This window comes from Ammospiza nelsoni, chromosome 14, assembly GCF_027579445.1.
Source record: "Ammospiza nelsoni isolate bAmmNel1 chromosome 14, bAmmNel1.pri, whole genome shotgun sequence".
Taxonomy (NCBI): Eukaryota; Metazoa; Chordata; class Aves; order Passeriformes; family Passerellidae; genus Ammospiza; species Ammospiza nelsoni.
In genome coordinates, this window is record NC_080646.1 from 9439502 (window position 1) to 9458386 (window position 18885).

General features: G+C 42.2%; 2 protein-coding genes across 6 annotated transcripts in view; one reads left to right on the plus strand and one right to left on the minus strand.

The window, feature by feature from the left end:
* Window positions 1–2143: 2143 nt before the first annotated feature.
* Window positions 2144–16317, plus strand: LOC132079316 (lamin-L(III)-like). 4 transcript variants are annotated; one of them, XR_009419388.1, is made up of 13 exons: window positions 2500–2894; window positions 6429–6585; window positions 7297–7422; window positions 8324–8494; window positions 9373–9498; window positions 9625–9845; window positions 10521–10746; window positions 11429–11536; window positions 12367–12483; window positions 12580–12684; window positions 12818–12888; window positions 14142–14173; window positions 14719–16317. XR_009419388.1 is itself a non-coding variant. In XM_059481817.1 (12 exons), exons 1-11 carry the CDS (start codon window positions 2159–2161, stop codon window positions 12857–12859), a joined length of 1473 nt encoding a protein of 490 aa, XP_059337800.1. In that variant the 5' UTR covers window positions 2144–2158; the 3' UTR covers window positions 12860–12888; window positions 14719–16317. The 4 variants fall into 4 exon arrangements, 3 of the variants coding, with proteins under 3 accessions (XP_059337800.1, XP_059337798.1, XP_059337799.1); XM_059481817.1 differs by lacking the exons at window positions 2500–2894; window positions 14142–14173 and adding an exon at window positions 2144–2232; XM_059481815.1 differs by lacking the exon at window positions 14142–14173.
* Window positions 16318–17077: 760 nt separating this feature from the next.
* SH3GL3 (SH3 domain containing GRB2 like 3, endophilin A3) overlaps window positions 17078–18885 on the minus strand; it is a 57106-nt gene continuing 55298 nt past the window's right edge. For both annotated transcript variants that reach the window (XM_059481820.1, XM_059481818.1), the window contains one exon: window positions 17078–17878. In XM_059481820.1, coding sequence (XP_059337803.1) covers window positions 17673–17878 — 206 coding nt within the window. In that variant the 3' untranslated portion in view covers window positions 17078–17672. The remainder of the gene's footprint in view (window positions 17879–18885) is intronic.

Genomic DNA, 18885 nt, shown 5'->3' on the forward strand with positions numbered 1-18885 from the left:
CACAATCAAGAAACTTCACCTTAACAAAGTACGTAGCAGACATGTCTCTGTCATCCAAAGAGTGGCAAAGTTACAATAACCAGGCAGGGACAAAATCAGTCCATGGGCCAGCAGAGCCCACAGCTCAGCAAAACCACAAGAGAGCATAAAGGGTGGGGTGCAGGGGCAGGGCAGAGCTCCAGCAACCCTGGGCACAGCGTGGGCAGAAGCCTCAGCTGAGGCTGGTCAAGGTCATGACGGCTGTTAGTGCATCAGGAGCCCTGACAACACTCTGGGACAATCCCACACACATTGCTTGCACCTGGAGTTAGTTAGAAGATACCTATAGAAAAGGATAACAAAAAGTTTGCTTCTACTTTTTCATTGTATTGCTTCATTGTTGTTTTCTTTTTTTTCACCTAAATCCACCAACTCAAGTTTAAGGGCTTATTAAGATACTTGAAAAAAACCACAATGGTTTTTATTCCAACTTTGTGGCACTTACTGATACGGACTAAATCTCCCATGTCTATATTTTACTGTAAAAGGACTATTTGTATCATATTTTTACTGTGATTTATTCTGGGATGTGTACCTTTTCCCGCATTTCCTCCCCCCCAATCTCTTAATCCTGGAACATTCCTATACATCTTTAAACTTGAAACAGTGGGGAAGGATGGCACAGGCTTATCTCTGCAGGAATTCCTCAGCTATATTTGTGGTCTAAGCAATATAGACTATCAAAGAAGAAGTCAGAAAAAAATGTCACAAAGAAAAGAATTAGCCACATATTTTCATTGTGCTTTTTTTGAGTTGCGTCCTTCTGTTCTCGCACAGGGAGAGTAGGTAAAGAATACAAAAGATAAAACTAGTTGGGACTATTTTTGAACTATTTCTTTCAGCTGTTTTTGTTTGCATTTTTACAAAGCCTTGGCAGAGAAGGAAAAATATTCTTAGAATAGCAGATTTCTTGCTTTGTCCTGCATGTGTTCCAAAACCGTACAATGTATTTGAACAGCTGGCCAGTAACATGCAATGATCAAGCACGGCAATGACACATGATCACAGTGCTCTTTGTAGAGGACTGAGGTTTCAAAGCTGAAATAAACCCTCAGATGTACACATCTTGTCTTAGAGGTACACGTTCAGATTTAAACCATGCTTTTTATTTTTCTTGAATTGAGCTTTCTATTGGCAATGAAGGACAAACAAGTACTGATTATATCAAAATAAAGCGCTGGAACAGCTCTGCAGGAAAGAATTTCCTGGTGGTGTTGTTCAGACGAGAACCAGAGGAGCTTAATCTGGCTCTATGTAGCTCCCATGCTGTACATGGCTTTAGAATCTTGAAATTATGTTTTGGGTTTTTATGAAAATGTGTAAAGATGGTCAGAAAAAAAAAATCCATGTTGTGGATTCACACCTTGGTCTGTATCCTCATCTGTGCTGTCATTCTGTATCCAGGGGTATAAGTGACTTAATTCTAAACTCCCCAGCTACACTCTTGGGGCAAACTATGTTGTTCTCCTATTTTTGCCTGCCTGTCCACCTTTAGGGAGGAGCCTGAATTTGCACCTAGACTCTTCATAAAAAACTAGCTTTACACTTAAAGAACTCTAAGAGGATGCCAGATTATTTTTCTGTGTTGTGAATAGCAGCTTAATTTAAAATCTTAATTGACATTTCTTGTAACTGCTACAACAAACACTGTAATTTACAGTTATAGTAATGTTCTGAGATTTTTATGCTCATACTTAATGAGTTTCCTACAGCAACTGCTCTCAAAAATGGAAGTAAAAAAGGGTAAATTAAGTAGCTGGTGGAGAAAACTGATAATTATCACTGTTCACATCACAATTGAAGGAATGCTGAAGCAACCTTCTTGCTAAACACTGATTTTTATTAAATGTAATTAGTGTAAGGCTTTACAGACTGCTTCACGCATTTGTCTTCACGCAGGTTCTCTTTCTACACCCATTCTTCCTTTTGCTCACGCAGCAGCTTTTAAGCAGAACACTATATAAGTGGGATGGCTGACAGGAAAGCTAAAACGCCCACGAAGAGCGGAACGGTTATTTTCATCAGCTGAACAATTTGCAAAAAAAATAAAAATCCCAGACACAACAGTCAGAGCACTGACGCAGCAGCATGCTGGAGTGTGAGCATCATTGCAGCTGTCATGCATCTTCCTAAAGCCGCGATTTTGGTTTCGCCCCGACCCCTTACACCGGTCTCCGAGAACGCAGGGCTGCGGTGGGTTTTTCCTTCCCCGCCTTCTCCGGGCAGCACCATTGGACTGATAAGATGCAGCAAGACACATATGAAAGATAAAGCAAAGGGGGGGGCTGGGAGAGGGAAAAAAAAAAAAAACGTTTTCTCCCGGGCTCGGCCGGGCCGGAGCGGCCGCAAGGCGCAGCCCGAGCCCTTTAAGCTGCCCACCCCGGAGCGGGCCGGCGGCAGCTGGAGGCTATTTATACCGGGGCGGCGGCGGCGCTCGGTGTCCTGCGCGGGGCGGTCCCGGCGGCGGAGGGGCCCGGAGCGCAGGCTGCCATGGCCACGGGGCTGCCCTCCATGCCGGCCGGTGGGAGCCGCTCCGCCAGCCGCGCCGCCGAGTCCCCGCTGAGCCCGGCGCGGCTCAGCCGCCTGCAGGAGAAGGAGGAGCTGCAGCAGCTCAATGACCGCCTGGCCACCTACATCGAGCTGGTGCGGGCGCTGGAGGCCGACAAGTCGGTGCTGCAGCGGCAGCTGAGCGAGCACCAGGCGAGCAGCGACCGGGAGATGGGCTGCCTGCGGCTCCGCTTTGAGACCGAGCTGGCCGACGCCCGCCGGGCGCTGGACGACATCACCATCGAGCGGGACAGGCTGCAGGTGGAACTGGGCAAGATTGGCGAGGAGCACCGGCAACTGCACGTCTGGTCGGTGCTCCGGCCCCGAGTAGGCCTCCCGGCCCGGGGACACCCCGGGGAGCCGCCTCTTCGGGGCTCCTGCGGGATGAGGGGAAGGGGATGCTGCTGGCAGGAGCCCGTGGGCTGCGGGACGAGTGCGCGGTGACGTTTCGTGTCCAGGTCGTGCAGTGTGATAACCCCGAAGGTGTTGCGCTCTGGGGTTAGGAGATGTCTGGATGACTGTTCCGGAGGTGCTGGGGTGACACTGCTGAGTGCCTCTGATGCTATAGGGTCACATCAGCACCTGCCTGGGATGGGCATGGGACTCCTGCAGAACGTTTAGTGCTGGGTGCCCTTCTGGCCTGTGAATCCATAGATGCATGGGTTTGGCACCATGCCTGTGTTTACAAACACTGAAGATGGTGGCAGTTATATAGAAAGTTATGGAGGAGTGTTTGTATGGAGTTAGTCCATCTTTTTTTGGGCTGTTTAGCTCATACTTTGCCCAAAGGGGAATATAGATAGAATATAGTTCTGGGAGCAGTATGGCTTACCTGGTCCAGGTTGGTTCTGCTCAAAAGTTTTCCTAGTGGCTTTTAAGTCTGAGATGAGCTGCCTGCTGTTTTAGCTTGACTTTCTTGTAAGCTGTGTGTCCTGAGGCTGGAATAATCATCTTGACTAAGCTCACCAAGTCTGAACAAAGGCAATGTTAGTGCTGCCCCATCCTCCAGAAGGAGGTGTGTGAGCAAGTGTCCCATCCCAACAAGCTTCCTCTATAGAAATATGCAGCCTGCTAGCTCTGCTAGTTACTGTAGTGCCCCGTTGTACCCCCATATCAGTAATAGACTTGTAATAATTTGGATGTCTGCAGTCCCCTCACATCTTGTTATAAACCTGTATCAGAGCAAATTCAGGCACCAGCTTCTTTAATGCCTGGAGGAAGTATTGCCTCCTCGTAGACTTAAGTAGCTGGTCTAGTTGGGAATCAAACACGTTTTTACTGTAAGCTTCTGTTTTCAGCTGCATAGTTGTTGGGCTTGTCTCTGTCATGCTGGGTTTTGGCTCACAGATCTGTTTCATAAATCTAGCCAGCCACTTGAGTGGACAGCGAGGAGAGGGATAATGCCTGTTATAAGACTTTTCTGCTGCTCTTTGTATAACTCTGGCTTTGTTTGTAAAGCTTTAGACTTGGCAGATATGCAATTCTCTAGACTGTTGGGTTGGGTTTTTTCCTTTACAGTAACCAGGTCTTAGAAGTGGTTAAATTTACAGCCCATGGGAAATGATACATGGTACATATTGGTTTCTGAAGGGACTAGACTGAAGTCCTAAAATTAATGTGTGTTGTATCTGGGCTGCCTAACTGCAAATGTTTCAGATGACTTGGAACAAACTTTGAGGGTATTGTATCCTTAGATATATACACACCCTTTAAATAACCTGGTGGCTGTTTAACTCTTATAGAATGAAATGTCACCAGATAATTTCCCAACAGCATCAACTATTGGCCCTTATTATTCACTGATTAAGAGACTCAAGGTTTTTGACAACAGTAAACTGATTGCATTTGGTTTTTTTCTTACTACTTAAACAATGGTGACTGGAAGCAGGCCAAAGCTGTTTGGGGAGGAGGAATTGTAGATAAGCATATTGGTTGAATTTGAAGCCTCAGGAAGGTCAAAGCAACTGCAGTAACACAGCAGAGAAAGACAAGACCAGTTCCTTTTGTGCACCAGAGAATGTGAATGTGCATTTTGCTGCTGAACAAACACAGTGTATCAGCTAAGATTATAAGAATGAATTCTCTACCTGCTGCTGACATCCTCTGGCCTTGATAAACTGGAGTCTGTTTCAAACACACCTGTTATCTTTTGGTAAAATTGTTTAAATTCTCAAGTTCAAGCCTATGTGACATCCTGATTTACAAGGAATGTGATTGGCAGTGCCTTAAAGTTTTTGTTTGTAATTGATAGCCTACTATCTGTAGGCCACACTAAGCTCTAAACTACAGCATGTTATCTTGTTTTTCACTGTTAGTAGAGCTATGTTTCTCCTAGAGTCTGGGTAAAGAGTAAATAACTTCTAGCACAACACAGTCAACAAATGCCTCTGAAGAGCAGGGCTAGAAAAGGCCTTGAGCAAGCACCTGATGTAGCCACATTCCCCAGGCCTGTGCTGGAACCAGCCAAACCTGCATCTCTTCCAGCAGATACTGTGTAACCCTTATTTTAAATTCCAGATGATGGAGATTCCAGAATATCCCCCCCAGGCAGTGTGCTTTAGTGGTGAACTGCCAGTTTCCTCTCCCTAACATCTAACCCACATATTCCTCCCTGCAATTTAAGCCCGGAGCTTCCTGTCTTTCCTGCAATAGACATGGAAAACAGATTCCCTAACGCTATGCAGTGGTCCTTCATGTATTTAAAAATTGTTCTGTCTCTTGTCACTATTCCCTTCTCTAGACTAAACAACCCTTAGTATTTTCCAATCTTTCCTTGCAGTTCAAGCTTTCTGAAGTTGATCAATCCTGCAGAATTACTTTGGACTCTTGCCAACTGGTCTCAGTTATCCACTGGAAAACTCATTCTATGAGTTGACACAACTTTGCCACTTGGCAGAACTGGTGTTGCCAAAATAAATTGGGGACTTCCTTTACTCTTTGTAATCTCAAATACAAGTTTTGAGCAGGGACTCTGACTCTGGATAGTGGGCAGGCAACTGGAAGGATTTTAAAAGTTGGAACAGTCTGGGGAATTATGGCAGTGTTCTTCACTGACGGGAGCTCGTTGTGGGTCCTTCTTTCACTTCTCCACTGTGGTGCCGATGGCCACTGAAGGGTGTTGGTCATTCTGGTGGTACGTGCTGTTCCACTGCGTGGGTATTGGTCCGGAGATGATATGGATATTTGATATGGATATTTGCTCTGAAAGCAAAGCTCCCCTCACGCTGTACCTGCCCTGCGGTGTGAGGGAGAGGAGGGAGTCCCCCGCGGCGGTGGCTGAGGGCCGCAGGAGGCAGAGCCCCTCAGGCGGGGCAGCTCCCGGGCCGGCCGGTGGCCTCCGGGGGACAAAGCTGCCTGTGTGCTGCGGGGAGGAGGAGCGGCACCGCCGGCAGCCGCAGGCGCGCTCCGCCCCGTCAGGGACCCGAGCTGCCCTCACGGCCCGGGCCGTGCGGGGCCCTGAGGCGCTCCCTGAGGGGCTGGGGCCGCTTGTGCTGCGGGGGTGTCCGTGCGGGATTGTCCGGCCCCGGTTCCTGAGCGTGCCCAGCCCTCCCCGTGCAGCCGGGGACCTGTGCCATCCCTTCCCTCTCCCCTCGGGAATGCCGTGGAAAATAGCTGGCTTCCGCTTGGGCTCCGCTCTAAACGAGCTGGAAAATGGGTCAGGAATCTCTCCGGTATAACAAATGATGCTTGTCGGAGGGCCCTGTCTGGTTTGTTTTCTGCTCTCACCGTGAGCCTGACAAACCTCTCCTGTCTTTAACCACGGAGCCTTCTGAAGGGAAACACATTGAGGACAAATTCTGCCACGCTAGCTGTACTTAACAGTGTAAAACTCTCTCCTGTAGGAATTCCAAAAAGGAAAGTGATTTAAACGTGGCCCAGGCTCGTGTGAACGACCTCGATGCCCAGCTAATTGCGAAGGAAGCTGATTTAGCAACAGCCTTGAATAAGAACCGGACTTTGGAGAATGAGCTCCGTGAATTAAAGGATCAAGTACTCAGTGTAAGGCTTGCTGTTGGAATCTAAACTTGGGTTTTCCTCCTGCAGTTTTTGCTTCATTTTCCTCAGTTATCGATATTTAAAAGCAGTGAAGGCCTGGTAACTATGACAGTGACAGGTGGACAAAAACCTTGCTGACAGCAAATGCTACTGATGGTGGTTTCCTTAAAACTTCCACCTAAAGGTTGTAGGTACCTTTAATTCTATGAACATAGGATGTACTGTTTCTTGTTCCAAAGTCTAAGCAAGATGAAATGTTCTGCTATAGTCCCTGTAGCATTCTCTAACACATCAGAAGTGTGTAATACTGGAAGTGTATATTAATTTGTCAACATAGGCTGTATTTAGAGGATTAAGTGTCAAAAATTATATTAGTAGTAAGAAGTTTGGAATAATTACAGTTCAAAAGGGGAGGAATATATATGAACAGTACAATTGAATCATCAGAAGTCTACTTTGAGGAGTCAAATTTAGCTGGTGGGATTAAGGGGTGTTCTATATTTGCCTTGTGGGAAATCTAGTCTACATAACAACTAGATAGGATACTATCTGTTGCTGATATTTGGATCCCACTGACATAGGAACTTAGAGTAACCCACTTCATTCAACCAATGTGTTTTGATTGCTGGGGTAATTAAGTTGAATGACCAGTAACAAATTGGCTGCCTAATTTGAAAAAATACCTCTTAATTTTGATAACTCTGTCTTTTCTAGCTTAATCTGTCACTGGAGGATACTAAAAAGCATCTCCACAGTGAAATGTTGAGGAGGATGGATGTAGAAAACCATATGAAAACATTGCAGGAAGAAATGACGTTCCAGAAGCACCTTCATGAAGATGTATGTTTTAGCTTATTAACAAGGCATCTTTTAAGGTGTCCATGATCCTTGGATGTACTTAAAACCCATCTTAACATTGCTTTTTTCTCTAAAAAGGTAACTAGCAACCTGTGGCAGCCCATCAGCTCATAACATCCACCTAAATAGGAAGGCTCAACAAAGTACTTAACCTCATGTTAACTGGGATAGTACCAATAGGTATCTGGGATATGAGAAATTTGTTAGGCTGCTCTTCTAAAGAGAACAGAAATCCCAATATATTATTTTGTGTAGGTGTTAGTGCCTATATTAGTTACTGCTAAGTGATTCCAGATGTTTACTTGAAGCCTAAAGTAAGAGAAGTAATTAAATCTTCTTATTAAACAACTTGTTCCCAACTTTCTTAGCACTTCTCAGAGGTGTCTGGTAACCCTTGTGAGAGAAGTCAGTACATACAACTAAATGAATAATTGATATATGAACGTAAACCAGCTTCCTTCTTACTGTTAGGAATCTCAAAGTGTATAGTTTGATAGAGAACTCTAATTTTTCTAACTAACTATTACTTTTTGAATAAAACAAGAATAGGTGAAGTAACAGTGCTTAAAGAAACTGAACTGTACATGCATGTGTTCTAAGTTAAAAAAACAAACAGAATCTATCTAGTTCAAAGCATTAGTCTTGCAAATTAAATATTTACTGTATTTTAGTTTAAGCAATGTTGGCAGTGAGGTGGAAAAACAATAGTGAGGCAGCAAGGTGGATGTGCCAGCCTTAATGGATGAATAAGATATGCATAAAGATGAATTACTGTGTACTCAATGATAAATCTGCTTCAAAAGGGATGGACTTGTGAAGCTGGTACACTAAATCCAGTTTCAAACTGTCTTGGCTTGTTTATCTTCTGAGAAATTTCTTCTAGGAGCTCAAGAAGGCAAAAAGAGTCCATGAGAGAAGGATAGCAGAAGTAGAATCTGACCATCGAAGAGAATTTGAGAGCAAGCTCTCAGATGTTCTGCGGGGGCTCAGGAAACAGCATGAAGAACAAATTCAAGGCTACAAAGAGGAGATGGAGCGAACATTCAGTGCAAAGGTGAGTTTGGAAAAGATGACATTAAAACAAAAGTGAAGTTCTCTGCACCTTGACATAATTAAGGTCACACTGGCAAAAACAGCTGATAGTGGAGCCCCCGCATTCACTGCACAGCTTCTTGGCCTAAGTTGTTATGGAATTTCAAAGCAGTGTCAGATTTGACAGTAGGATTTCTGCCAGCATTTGATCCCAAACAAAACTGGTTCAGGCATAAATACAGGGAGGGATTAGAGGTTGATCATATTTCAGACTTCTGACAGATTCAGGACCAAGGTGTGTTATGTTTGTATTAAACAATTTCAGTCTTGAATAAAATCTAACTTTTCCTACACACCAACTTGCATGCCAACTCAGGGAATTCCTTTGGGTGCCTGTATTTGTTTCCACTGAAAATTCTGCTCTTGAAGGAGCACTTTATCCTTTCTTGGGATATCTCAAGATTGAGGTATTTGTAGAGCAATTCAGTGCTGCTTGTAAAGATGCAGGAACTCTATAATAATAGACCTTTTGGTGAAGAGTGATAATAGTTTGATTTGTACACCCAATATCCTGCAGTTCTATGCTTTGACAAGCAGCTTCTAAATATATTCTCCATTAGTCTTCTGGAGAATCAATTTACTTAATATCCATACCAAGTCCTCATACATTACTAACTGAAATATCCTAATCCAGAAATCTTCCCTACCTGATTATTGCTGACTTTTTCTGATATAAATGTCAAACTTGTGTAAACCTCCCTGGAAAGCTACAGAACTTTCTGCCCTGGACTTTATTGCTATCTGCACACTTCAGTAATGATAACTATTTCCAGGTGTAACAGGTGAAAATTATTTGGTGTTCCTTCCTTGTTTATGTGTAACTCAGTGACTTATTCACAGGTGGAGAATGCCCAGCTAATTGCAGCAAGGAACAGTGAGTCTGCCAATACCACTCGGGTGGAGCTGATGGAAACACAGAAGAGAGTGGATACTCTGATTTCTCAAATTAATCAATATCAAAGCCAGGTTCTGTCTTTATTTGTATAACCTTATAATTATTTTAATTTATTCTCAATTCAAAATATTGGCCTCTTCTCTCTATTCTTCATTTACGGTTTGATTTTTTTTTTTCCCCTCTCCCCTTAATTTTAGATTGCTGCTTTGGAGAGCAAAATAAAGGAGCTACAGAACTTGCTGGATTACGATCGTGATCTCCATCGACAGCGTTTGGCTGAAAAGGAGGAAGAACTGGCACAAGCTCAGAAGCAGACACAAGCACAGCTGGAAGAGTATGAGCAGCTCTTAGAGGTGAAACTGGCTCTAGACTTGGAAATAAATGCGTACAGAAAGATGTTGGAAGGAGAGGAACAGAGGTAGGCTATGATCTTCATTATGAGAACTTGCTTCATTCAAGTCCTCTACACTAACTCTATCCTTCAGAATGAGAAACAAACATTAAGCACATTGTAAATATAGTATTTCAGTTACTGAAGCATCATCTTCTGTAAATGGCACTTATGTCCCACATCTACCACATGGTGTAGAAAGATGAAGTAATGTCATAAATCCAGCTGATAAAATTCAAAGGTCCATTAAACATTCTTCAACTTTCTCAAAGTGCTACACCTTAGAGATGAAGAGCATTCAAGTTCCATGAATGAAGCTGGGAACTTGGATCAACTCCTGTCCATGCAGACATGGTATCTTGCATGCATGGTGAGAAAATGAACTCTCAATACATGCTAGGAAGGGTCAAAAGCTTAAAATGATTTTCAAAAGCTTGTGTCTGTTGAGACCTTAAAGGAATGTTTAGTGCACTTGTGAATCTTCTCTTATCAATATAAGCCTGCTCTGGATGCTGGGGCTATCTTCCAAACTAAACAAACCACTTAGCTACTCTTGCCAATAAAAGTAAAGTTTTATATTCAAGGCTCCATGGAAAGCTGGGATATAGGAAGCTGTTAGGCTTGGTTGTAGTGGGAGGGTAGGCATGAAAAGAAGCAAAGTACATCAGACACTCAGGTGAATGTTATCTGACTCCCTTCTAGGCTTGAGCTGTCACCCAGTCCATCTTCACACAGCACAGCAGCTCAAGCAGCAAGCCAGGGCCGACGATACCTGCATGGGAAGAAAAGGAAAATCAAAGAAACCAAAAAGAGGGAGCGTAGTGCTGCATTTAAGACTATTCAGCATGTTTCAGCTACTGGAAATATATCTATTGAAGAGATTGATGCAGATGGGAAATTTGTCAGGCTTAAAAACCACTCTAATGAGGTACTTCCATTTCAAGTCTGCATTGTAATGTCTGACTGCTCAGGGATGGCTTTGGCTTAGTGACAGACTAGAGACTGAACATTTGGGTACTGCAGGTACTCTGTTCCCAGGGCTGTCTGGGAGGTGCTTTTGGGTGGAGGTGCAGGGACTTCTATTATGCAGAAATTGAACATCAAATTCAGGCTAACACTGCCAGGAGTACTACTCACCCTTGATGAACTAAATAGGAAAAAAAGCTATCCAATAGTAAATTGGATAGTTTTCAAATTAGTTGAAAATACTTAAAACAGCTAAAAGATTGAATATAGTTGGTGATATCTAATCTATGCAGAGGGTTTATCTGGCCAATTAGCTGATTCTTCCACTAGTTTAGTTTGAAAATCCAGAACTATTAGAGTTCATCATCAGGACTTCAAACATATGGCTTGTAGTTTAGCCATTACTCAAGTACCTGAAATGCAGAATGGCCCATGAAGTTTTAAGGTGCTCATATGTGTATATATATATATATATATATATATGTAGTTGGTAGGTGGCCATGGCAAACTGCTTCCTCAAAATTGTCAAATACTTGTATGCTACATGAGTGGGATTAAAACTGGCTCATGAGTCTGGGAAGAACCTTGTGTTTGAATTATCTGGTGTTGGTCTGTAATGCTGAGAGAAATTTCTTGTCTCACAGGACCAATCTCTACATGGCTGGGTGTTGAGACGACATATTGGAAGTGTGGCAGATGTTAATTACAAGTTTCCTTCAAGGTTCACTCTTCAGGCAGGCCAGGAAGTTACAGTAGGTATTGGGTTTGTAAAACTTCCTCAGAGCTCTGCTCTTAGGTTAGATGTCAGTAGAGATTCCTGTAATATGGAAAACAAAATAGATACTCCAAGTCTCTAAAGAATTAAAGCTCTTATTTTATGTGTTGATGGATAGGGGGAAAATCCTTGAAGCAACTTGATCTCAAATGCTAATTACATTTCCTTTAAAGCTTGGACTGAACTTGGATCATCCCAGACTGCAGTGTGCTCTAATTGTAAACAGAATCATTGTATTCTAGGGGTTTTTTAGGTTTTCCCATACTCCTGTGACTTGATAAAAGTTGTGTGGAGACTCAGACTCTTGCTAAAATCTTTAGCCTATGCCAGGTCAGCAATGCTGAGATCATGATTTGTAGTACTAACAGAAATACTAGCTCTAAAATCATACTCCAAGTACATGTAGATGGTGATCAAAGAGCTGAACTCTACACTTGCTACTCCAAACTGTGGAGGCATTTGTTCAACAGATCAGTGAGTGACTCCAGGTGGGAGGCTCTTGCACACACAAGTTGCTGCCCTGAGCATGTCTGTGACTCAAATGCTCTGTGTGGCCAAGCAGGGCTACCTCTACAATGAGAAGCTGTTAACAGCCTTTTCTGCACTGTTTTACAATCTTTAGCTAGAAAAACTTTACCAACCATTCTTGGTAGTCCTGAAAAGAATTAACTTGCCAGGGATTACAGTGCTTCGGTTTCTCCTACTGGATGTCTGTGGTATTAAAATGCTTAATAATTATATATGTTAGACTGAATTGTAATCTAACTATAGAAGATCCTTCAGAAGCTCACTGTAAATCTGTTGCAGATCTGGGGTGCAGCTGCTGGTGTTAGCCCAGGTCCTAGTGATCTGGTATGGAGGTCTCAGAGATCTTGGGGAACTGGAGATAATATTGGTGTTACACTCATCACAGATGATGGTGAGGTAAGTGAAATAATAAAATTCTTCTACTGTCCTGATGCTAAACTTGTTTGTGCTTAATTCCTGTGGGGTCTTGGTGGCAATTCAATTGTATTCTAGGAACTTGCAGAGAGGAAGATAATGCTTGTACCCAGAGAAGAAGACAGTGAGCAAGATGATGATTATGAAGAAATAACTGGAAGTGAAGTGGAGTTTGCATCTCAGGTATGCTGCCTGAAGTTTAAATATACGCTGTCAGCAGAGTCATTCAATGGCTATTTCTTTTCTTTACTAAATGAAAATACTTCTTCAAGTACTCTTCATATCCCACAACTCTTAATGTTTTTCTTGATGTCAGACCAAAAGAAGAAGAAAAAAGAAATGTTGTTTGGTTTCATGATAGTGGTTCCTGTGAGCATCCTTAAGCAGGTGAGATGGTGAGAATCATGCTTGTCACCTCATAGAAAATTTGCTTCATCAGTAGTGCTGCAGTCTCTTGTCCCATGTAGGATGTAGCTTGCATGGCTTTGTGTCAGAAATGCAACTGAAGTTTTGCTTATTCTCTGAGTATGGTCAAGCAGTAGCATTAACTGTTTGCTATCTTATTACTGACACATGGAAAATTCAACCTTTAATGTCCATATCATCTACATATCTCACTGTGAATTAAAGCTGTTATCCCAAGAAGAAAATGCAAACACTAACTACTTCCGTGGGATGAAGGGACTTCACATTCCAGTGTCCCTAAAGTGCTTTTAAGACAATTTCAGTGTGAACTTAAGGTCAGTGTACTTATAAACTTTTGGCTACCAACTTGCATGGTGTAGTATCCTGTGCAAGATATCCAGCCCCCTCAAATACCTTGTGACTGACCATAATACAAGTCTGAACTGATGCATTTTGGATGCTCCTACTGTACTTTGATATACTTTTAGCTATCTTTAATTGCTGAAATGATCTAAACAAACTAATATGAGGGCTTTAAGTTGGTCCTAACCAAACAATTGTAGACTGTACTTAATTCAAGTTGGTTTGTGTCTTGACCTGAAACAGTACAATGGTACAAACTCCAAAGCCTGAGAGCAAGGGGATGCTTAGCTAAAAACTCTTCTTCCTACTGGCAAATGTTCAGCAGCTCTTCCTAAAACTGATCCTACACAGTTACAAGGAGGGTCACATCTTACTGCACCAGGTTAAAGCTCCCACTACCATTTCTTAGATATTTTCATAATGTATCTGTCTGAAAACTAACTTAAAAGTACCTTAGTACTGTCTTTCTGAAAAAAACTGTACCTAAACAGGCAGTTACTGCTGGGTTTTGGTGGTTTTTTTTCCTTTTAAACAAAATCTGGTTAAATATCTGTTACTGCAATACCATGTGACTTAAAGGATGTTTGTCAGTCTCCTGACTTGCATGCACATTCTTGTAATATTTTCAGTCTCACTGAAGGATGGTGAGACCCTGTTAAATGGGCTATTGAGGAGGGCTATAATGCTGTTCTGCCCTTTGGGCTCTTAGTGATACAAGCTTCTTTTCATACTCAGAGTAGGCTCTCTCCTCAAGGATGGCTTCTTTTTATTTTAAAAGGCATTTTTTGAATTTACTTATATGACTTGTTCAATAATCAGTGATGGAAAGCAAAAGTAACATTTTTCCTTACACTTCTAATCTGTTTTATCAGCAACTTTACAATACAGTTGTGTGCCATTTATGGTAAGAATCAATTCTAATACTTCCAATCAAATTTTAATGTCATTCCTGTTTGCTGAATTCCTGTCAAACTTTTGATATTAGTATCTATATGCTTCTGCTGCCTTGGTAGTACTGAAATGGCTGCTTGGCAACAAGATAAGTTCTGTTTACTTGCAGTAAAATAATGGGAAGAATGCATGCTGTGCTTTAAAGGAAGGCAGTGTTTCCCTGTTTTGCTTCTGCTTTTATCATCCTAGCCAGGGCAGCACATATCTGCATGCCACTTAGATTCTGCTGCTTGGGGAGAGAGGAAGTGATGGGCAGTCTGACAGCCTTTCATTTAGGAAGGCACAGGCTCATGTATTGCATGGACTTAAAAGACTTGTGTAGTGAAGTTCATGTACTGCCTGTTGAAAATCCCCTTTGCTTTATTAATAAGTAACTAAATTTACAAAGTGCTAAAAAACCCTATCTGCCTATATGAGCATCAAGTAGGTAACCAGCAAGAAATATTAAGTTTGTACACATGCTAATTAGCCTAATGTTTTCATGTTTTCTCTCTGCAGCAAAATGAAGATCCCAGCTGTTCTGTCATGTAATGTGGACAGTAATCTGAAACCACATCTCAGTCCCAGGTGACACAGACTGTATGTGTATTGCTATCTTCTGTCATATCTGGAATTTGGAACTCACATATTCCATCTGATGTCTTTGTGAGAAGCATTGTCCATAACATGATGGAATCTCCTGCCTTCTGATACTGGACCCTGGCCTTGGATTCACTGATACAAAGAGCAGTAGAGTACAAGCTCCATGTGAAGTTGTTTTTACTTTTACACAAGAATCTGGTTTCTGTGACCTGCTGAAACAGAAGGGTACAGAGTTTACAAAGCTTCTAAACACGTGCCCTAGGATACTTGACAATGAACATGAGGCTGCCTCAGCTTTCTCAGTATTCTGACATGGAGTTCTCCGAAGGTAATTTCTCTTTCCAGCCTGAGTGAGAAACATGGGACTGATCATACCTTTGCACCTTGAGCAAGTCTGAAGTAAAACACTGTCCTGAAGAGTGATGAGTGGTCTGAAATGTTTCCTGCTCAGATCCTGATGCAGAGATACATAAAACTGGTCTGGGTCACTTCCTAGAGTGAAACACTTTAGAATTAAAAGCAAGTTGTCAAAAATATTCCTTCCTGTTATTAAATGTTACTGTTTCTATAGTCTAGCACCTGGAAGTTCCTGTTTCAGTATTGTATATTCCTAGGTACAGTGTATCACAGCAGAGCTGTGCCAGCCTTAACTTAGACAAATGTATCCTGAAAATGTGAAAAAGCATCTCATTCTGACAGAGCAGGTACTGTGTCCTGTGCTGCTGGCACTGTTTGATTGGTCCCAACAGCTTTCTAAGGGGCTGGAGAGAAACATATGCTAAGTCAAAACTCAAAGCTAGAAAGCCCCAACTAGAGTGAAAAGCACCTCAAACTCATTGCTCTTGGAGCCCTTATGGGCTAAATCTCCATGCAGGCTGCAGCTGTGTGTCTGTGGGACAGCTGGGGGAAACTGGTTATGGGCCACTGTGCAGCTCCCTGTCACTCTGGTAGCTCTGTGCTCCATGGAATGCTGTCCTGTCACCCTCAGGAGGGGACAGTCAGCCTCAGGGTACTGCTGTCACTCTGTCCCTCCTCCAAACTGCTCCCCTGCTGGCCCTAGGGGAAAGGAAGGGCTCTGAGCCACAGGAAGTAAACTTCCACCTGAGAGCAGGAGGGCAGGGGAGCAGCTGAGCCTGCAGATTTCTTTCTGTGCTGCAGTAGTGTTTTGACTGTCTTTTTACCTTGCCAAAGTGTTCAGTTCCAAATTCAAGACCTGCCCTGTGTGCGGATGAAGGTGCTAAGGTGACGTTTTCCTATGCTAGCTTAAACTCTTGTATTATTTAAGAATTCTAATTTTGAGACATCAAGAGTAGATGCTGGTTTAAGACTTGGATTTTAGCAGATCCAAATTATTGTTCCATCTCAAACAATAGAAATGGCTGCTGCTCTAACTTTGCTGTATTTATCTTTATTTCTTAAAACTTTTTTAACTATTAAAGGTATTTTTCATGTATATAAAAGCAGTCTTGGATTTAAATATTTGCAGATTAAATAATAAAGGTCTGTCTGTTCATTCATTTCTGTTGAGTGGTTCAAAAGACTTTGCAGTAATAAAACTGGTGATTTTAGGGACTGCAGAGAGGAGAAACCTTCAGCAATGCATTATGCTCTCCTGTTTATCACTTACTTGAACTAGAGCTGAACTGCTATGAGCTTAAGAGGAATCTTCAGTAGACAGTGTTTCTGTAAAGAATCCAGCTCTCTTCTCAAATTTGTCTTGTATGGGCAACTGGCAAAAGACTACACCTTCCTCCAGGGCTGCTCACTTACTTTGGTCACTACTACATTACTAAGCCAAGCAGGAGATGGTAAACAAAACCAAAGTGATTCTATCCGTATCTGGATAAGTACTTCTGATGCCAGACTTCTTCCTTAATTTAGAGGCTTTTCTGTTATGTTTTTAGTTATTGCATGTTTTTCCAGCACTGCCTATTCTTCTTTCTCCTCCTTTCCATCCCTTTCAGCTAAATATAACAAACAGAAATGTATTGAGTTCTCATTTGTGTGCAGTAGGCACCAGTGCTACTCACCCCTTTCTCTCACTGGAGTTCTCTACACACCCTATGGAACTAGGAGCAGTTTGTACTTAGTTCCAAGAACTTCTCTCTTTTCCTTCTGCTAGAAAAAGATGTTAACAGACATAATGCTAAACAAGCAGTCGAGAAGTAGCAAGATTATTCATGCATTGTTTTTTCACTGAAAGCTGATCTATTCAGCAAAAGTGGCCTCCTGCTCAAACCAGTGCCAGAACCATCAGTACAGAAGCAGCAACCACTTTTCTTACCCCACAGAAATATTTATTCAGTTTGGTCAGTAAATTATACCAATTTTCAATGCTGAGAACTTGTACTTAGTACAACATCATCTTAATATTGACAACAACCACTTTGCCTTTTGTCAACATACAATGCAAAAGATGAATTAACTTGTTCACAATAAATAATGGTGTGATAGATGAAAACAGCTCAAGGACATCAGTAACTTAGGAACTGGTTACAGTTAGCTTCACTAACAGTATTTTTTAAAATGGTTTTCAATAGTAAAATCATTGCAGCCAAAGATAAAAAAAAAACCCACATACAATAATAGCAAGGAAATGCATTTTTGGAGCAACAGTGAGCTACCAGTAAACACTTCATACAGTGATCTTCAAGGCACAAAGCAAAAAAACTGGGTATGGGTTTTTTTGCAGGTTGAAAAATCAGGGGAGGTGAAATTTTTTTGAATATAAAATAAATACATTTTAAAAAGACGCATACAAAAGTCAGTAAGTCAGTCAAATAGCAAGGCTTTCACAGAATGCCACACTGACAGAACATTTGTGAATCCATTTCAGTCATGAAATCATGTTCACAGCTCGAATGACACGATCACTGAGGCAAGGGAACTATCACTTCAACATAATTAATGGGGAAGAAGCCAGACTCTCCATTTAACATCCCCTCATACCAATTCTCATCAATCTGATTGGTCAAAGTTATGATGTCCCCTTCCTTAAATCCAAGCTCGCCTTCATTTTCTGGCTCAAAGTCATAGAGAGCTTGGCAGCAAGGCTGATCCATGTGCACTGAAGAACCTGCCCCAGTGACAGAAAAAACAACCACATTAATTGAGCTTCACAGCATCCCACCAGCCCCTCAGCACAAAACAAGGGGCCACAAATGTAGCCCTGCTGTCATGTCAACAGCAACAGCTTTTCCCTTGCTTTTATTCATTAACATCTGGTGCTTCTACATTTAAAATACAAGACTAGTGATAATAAGTTTAACACATAACTGTTCCTTAAGTTCAGATGCTACTCCTCTTTCATTCCTAGCTGCCTTCCCTCTCAAAAGGATGTTTATCTCTCCAGCTGAGGGTTTGAGTAATCAGTTGTCAAACCCCATGTGCTCTCTGTGGAGCAGCTGCCAGAGGAATCGGAAGGGCAGGAGTTGAGGAAGCAGAAAAATCAACAGGGGAAACGACAAGGAATCCTTTAATCAAATGGCACTGCAGCACAATGGTCCTGTGGGAGCACCTACCAGGGGCAGGGGCTCCTGCTCTGTCCTACAAACACACAGCAGCCTGACAGACCCCTGGACTTTCACACCACACTGCTGGGCAGGAGTGAGGTTCCACCCTCACCTGAGCAGTGACAGTTCTGGGTTACTGCTCCCCAAGCTCGTGTGCTCCTTTATTTTACACATCCTCCATCTGAACCAAGGCAAGGGCTATGGTAGAAACAAAGGCACTTCACCTGTCAAATTACTTTAGGGATGAAAACAGTTTTCTGATACAGTATCTGGCCGTTCTTGAGATTTGCAACGTTTATCCTAAAAAGATCTTAATTTCAAATCACCCTCAAACATTAAAAAAATAAGTTAACCTTGTTAACTTGTTAATGCAGTAAATACCTTTTTTAAAGATATTCTTATGGAGGAGTATTAATTCGCCTGGATTGGTAACATTTGTATTTATGAATCATTAGAATACATTTTATTAGAATAATTATGTTCAAATTCTAAAGCTCAACTCTGTAGTCAAGGTCTACTCCATGGTTCAACTGTATGAGTTCAGCCATAGCAGGTTTTTTAACAACATATG

What these genes read in the sequence shown, in the direction of transcription:
- LOC132079316 (XM_059481815.1), top strand. Translation starts at nt 2,530, where the DNA reads ATGGCCACGGGGCTGCCCTCCATGCCGGCCGGTGGGAGCCGCTCCGCC. An exon ending in AGCGAACATTCAGTGCAAAG is followed by an intron (nt 8,495 to 9,372) that starts GTGAGTTTGGAA and finishes ACTTATTCACAG; the next exon opens with GTGGAGAATGCCCAGCTAAT. An exon ending in TTAATCAATATCAAAGCCAG is followed by an intron (nt 9,499 to 9,624) that starts GTTCTGTCTTTA and finishes CCTTAATTTTAG; the next exon opens with ATTGCTGCTTTGGAGAGCAA.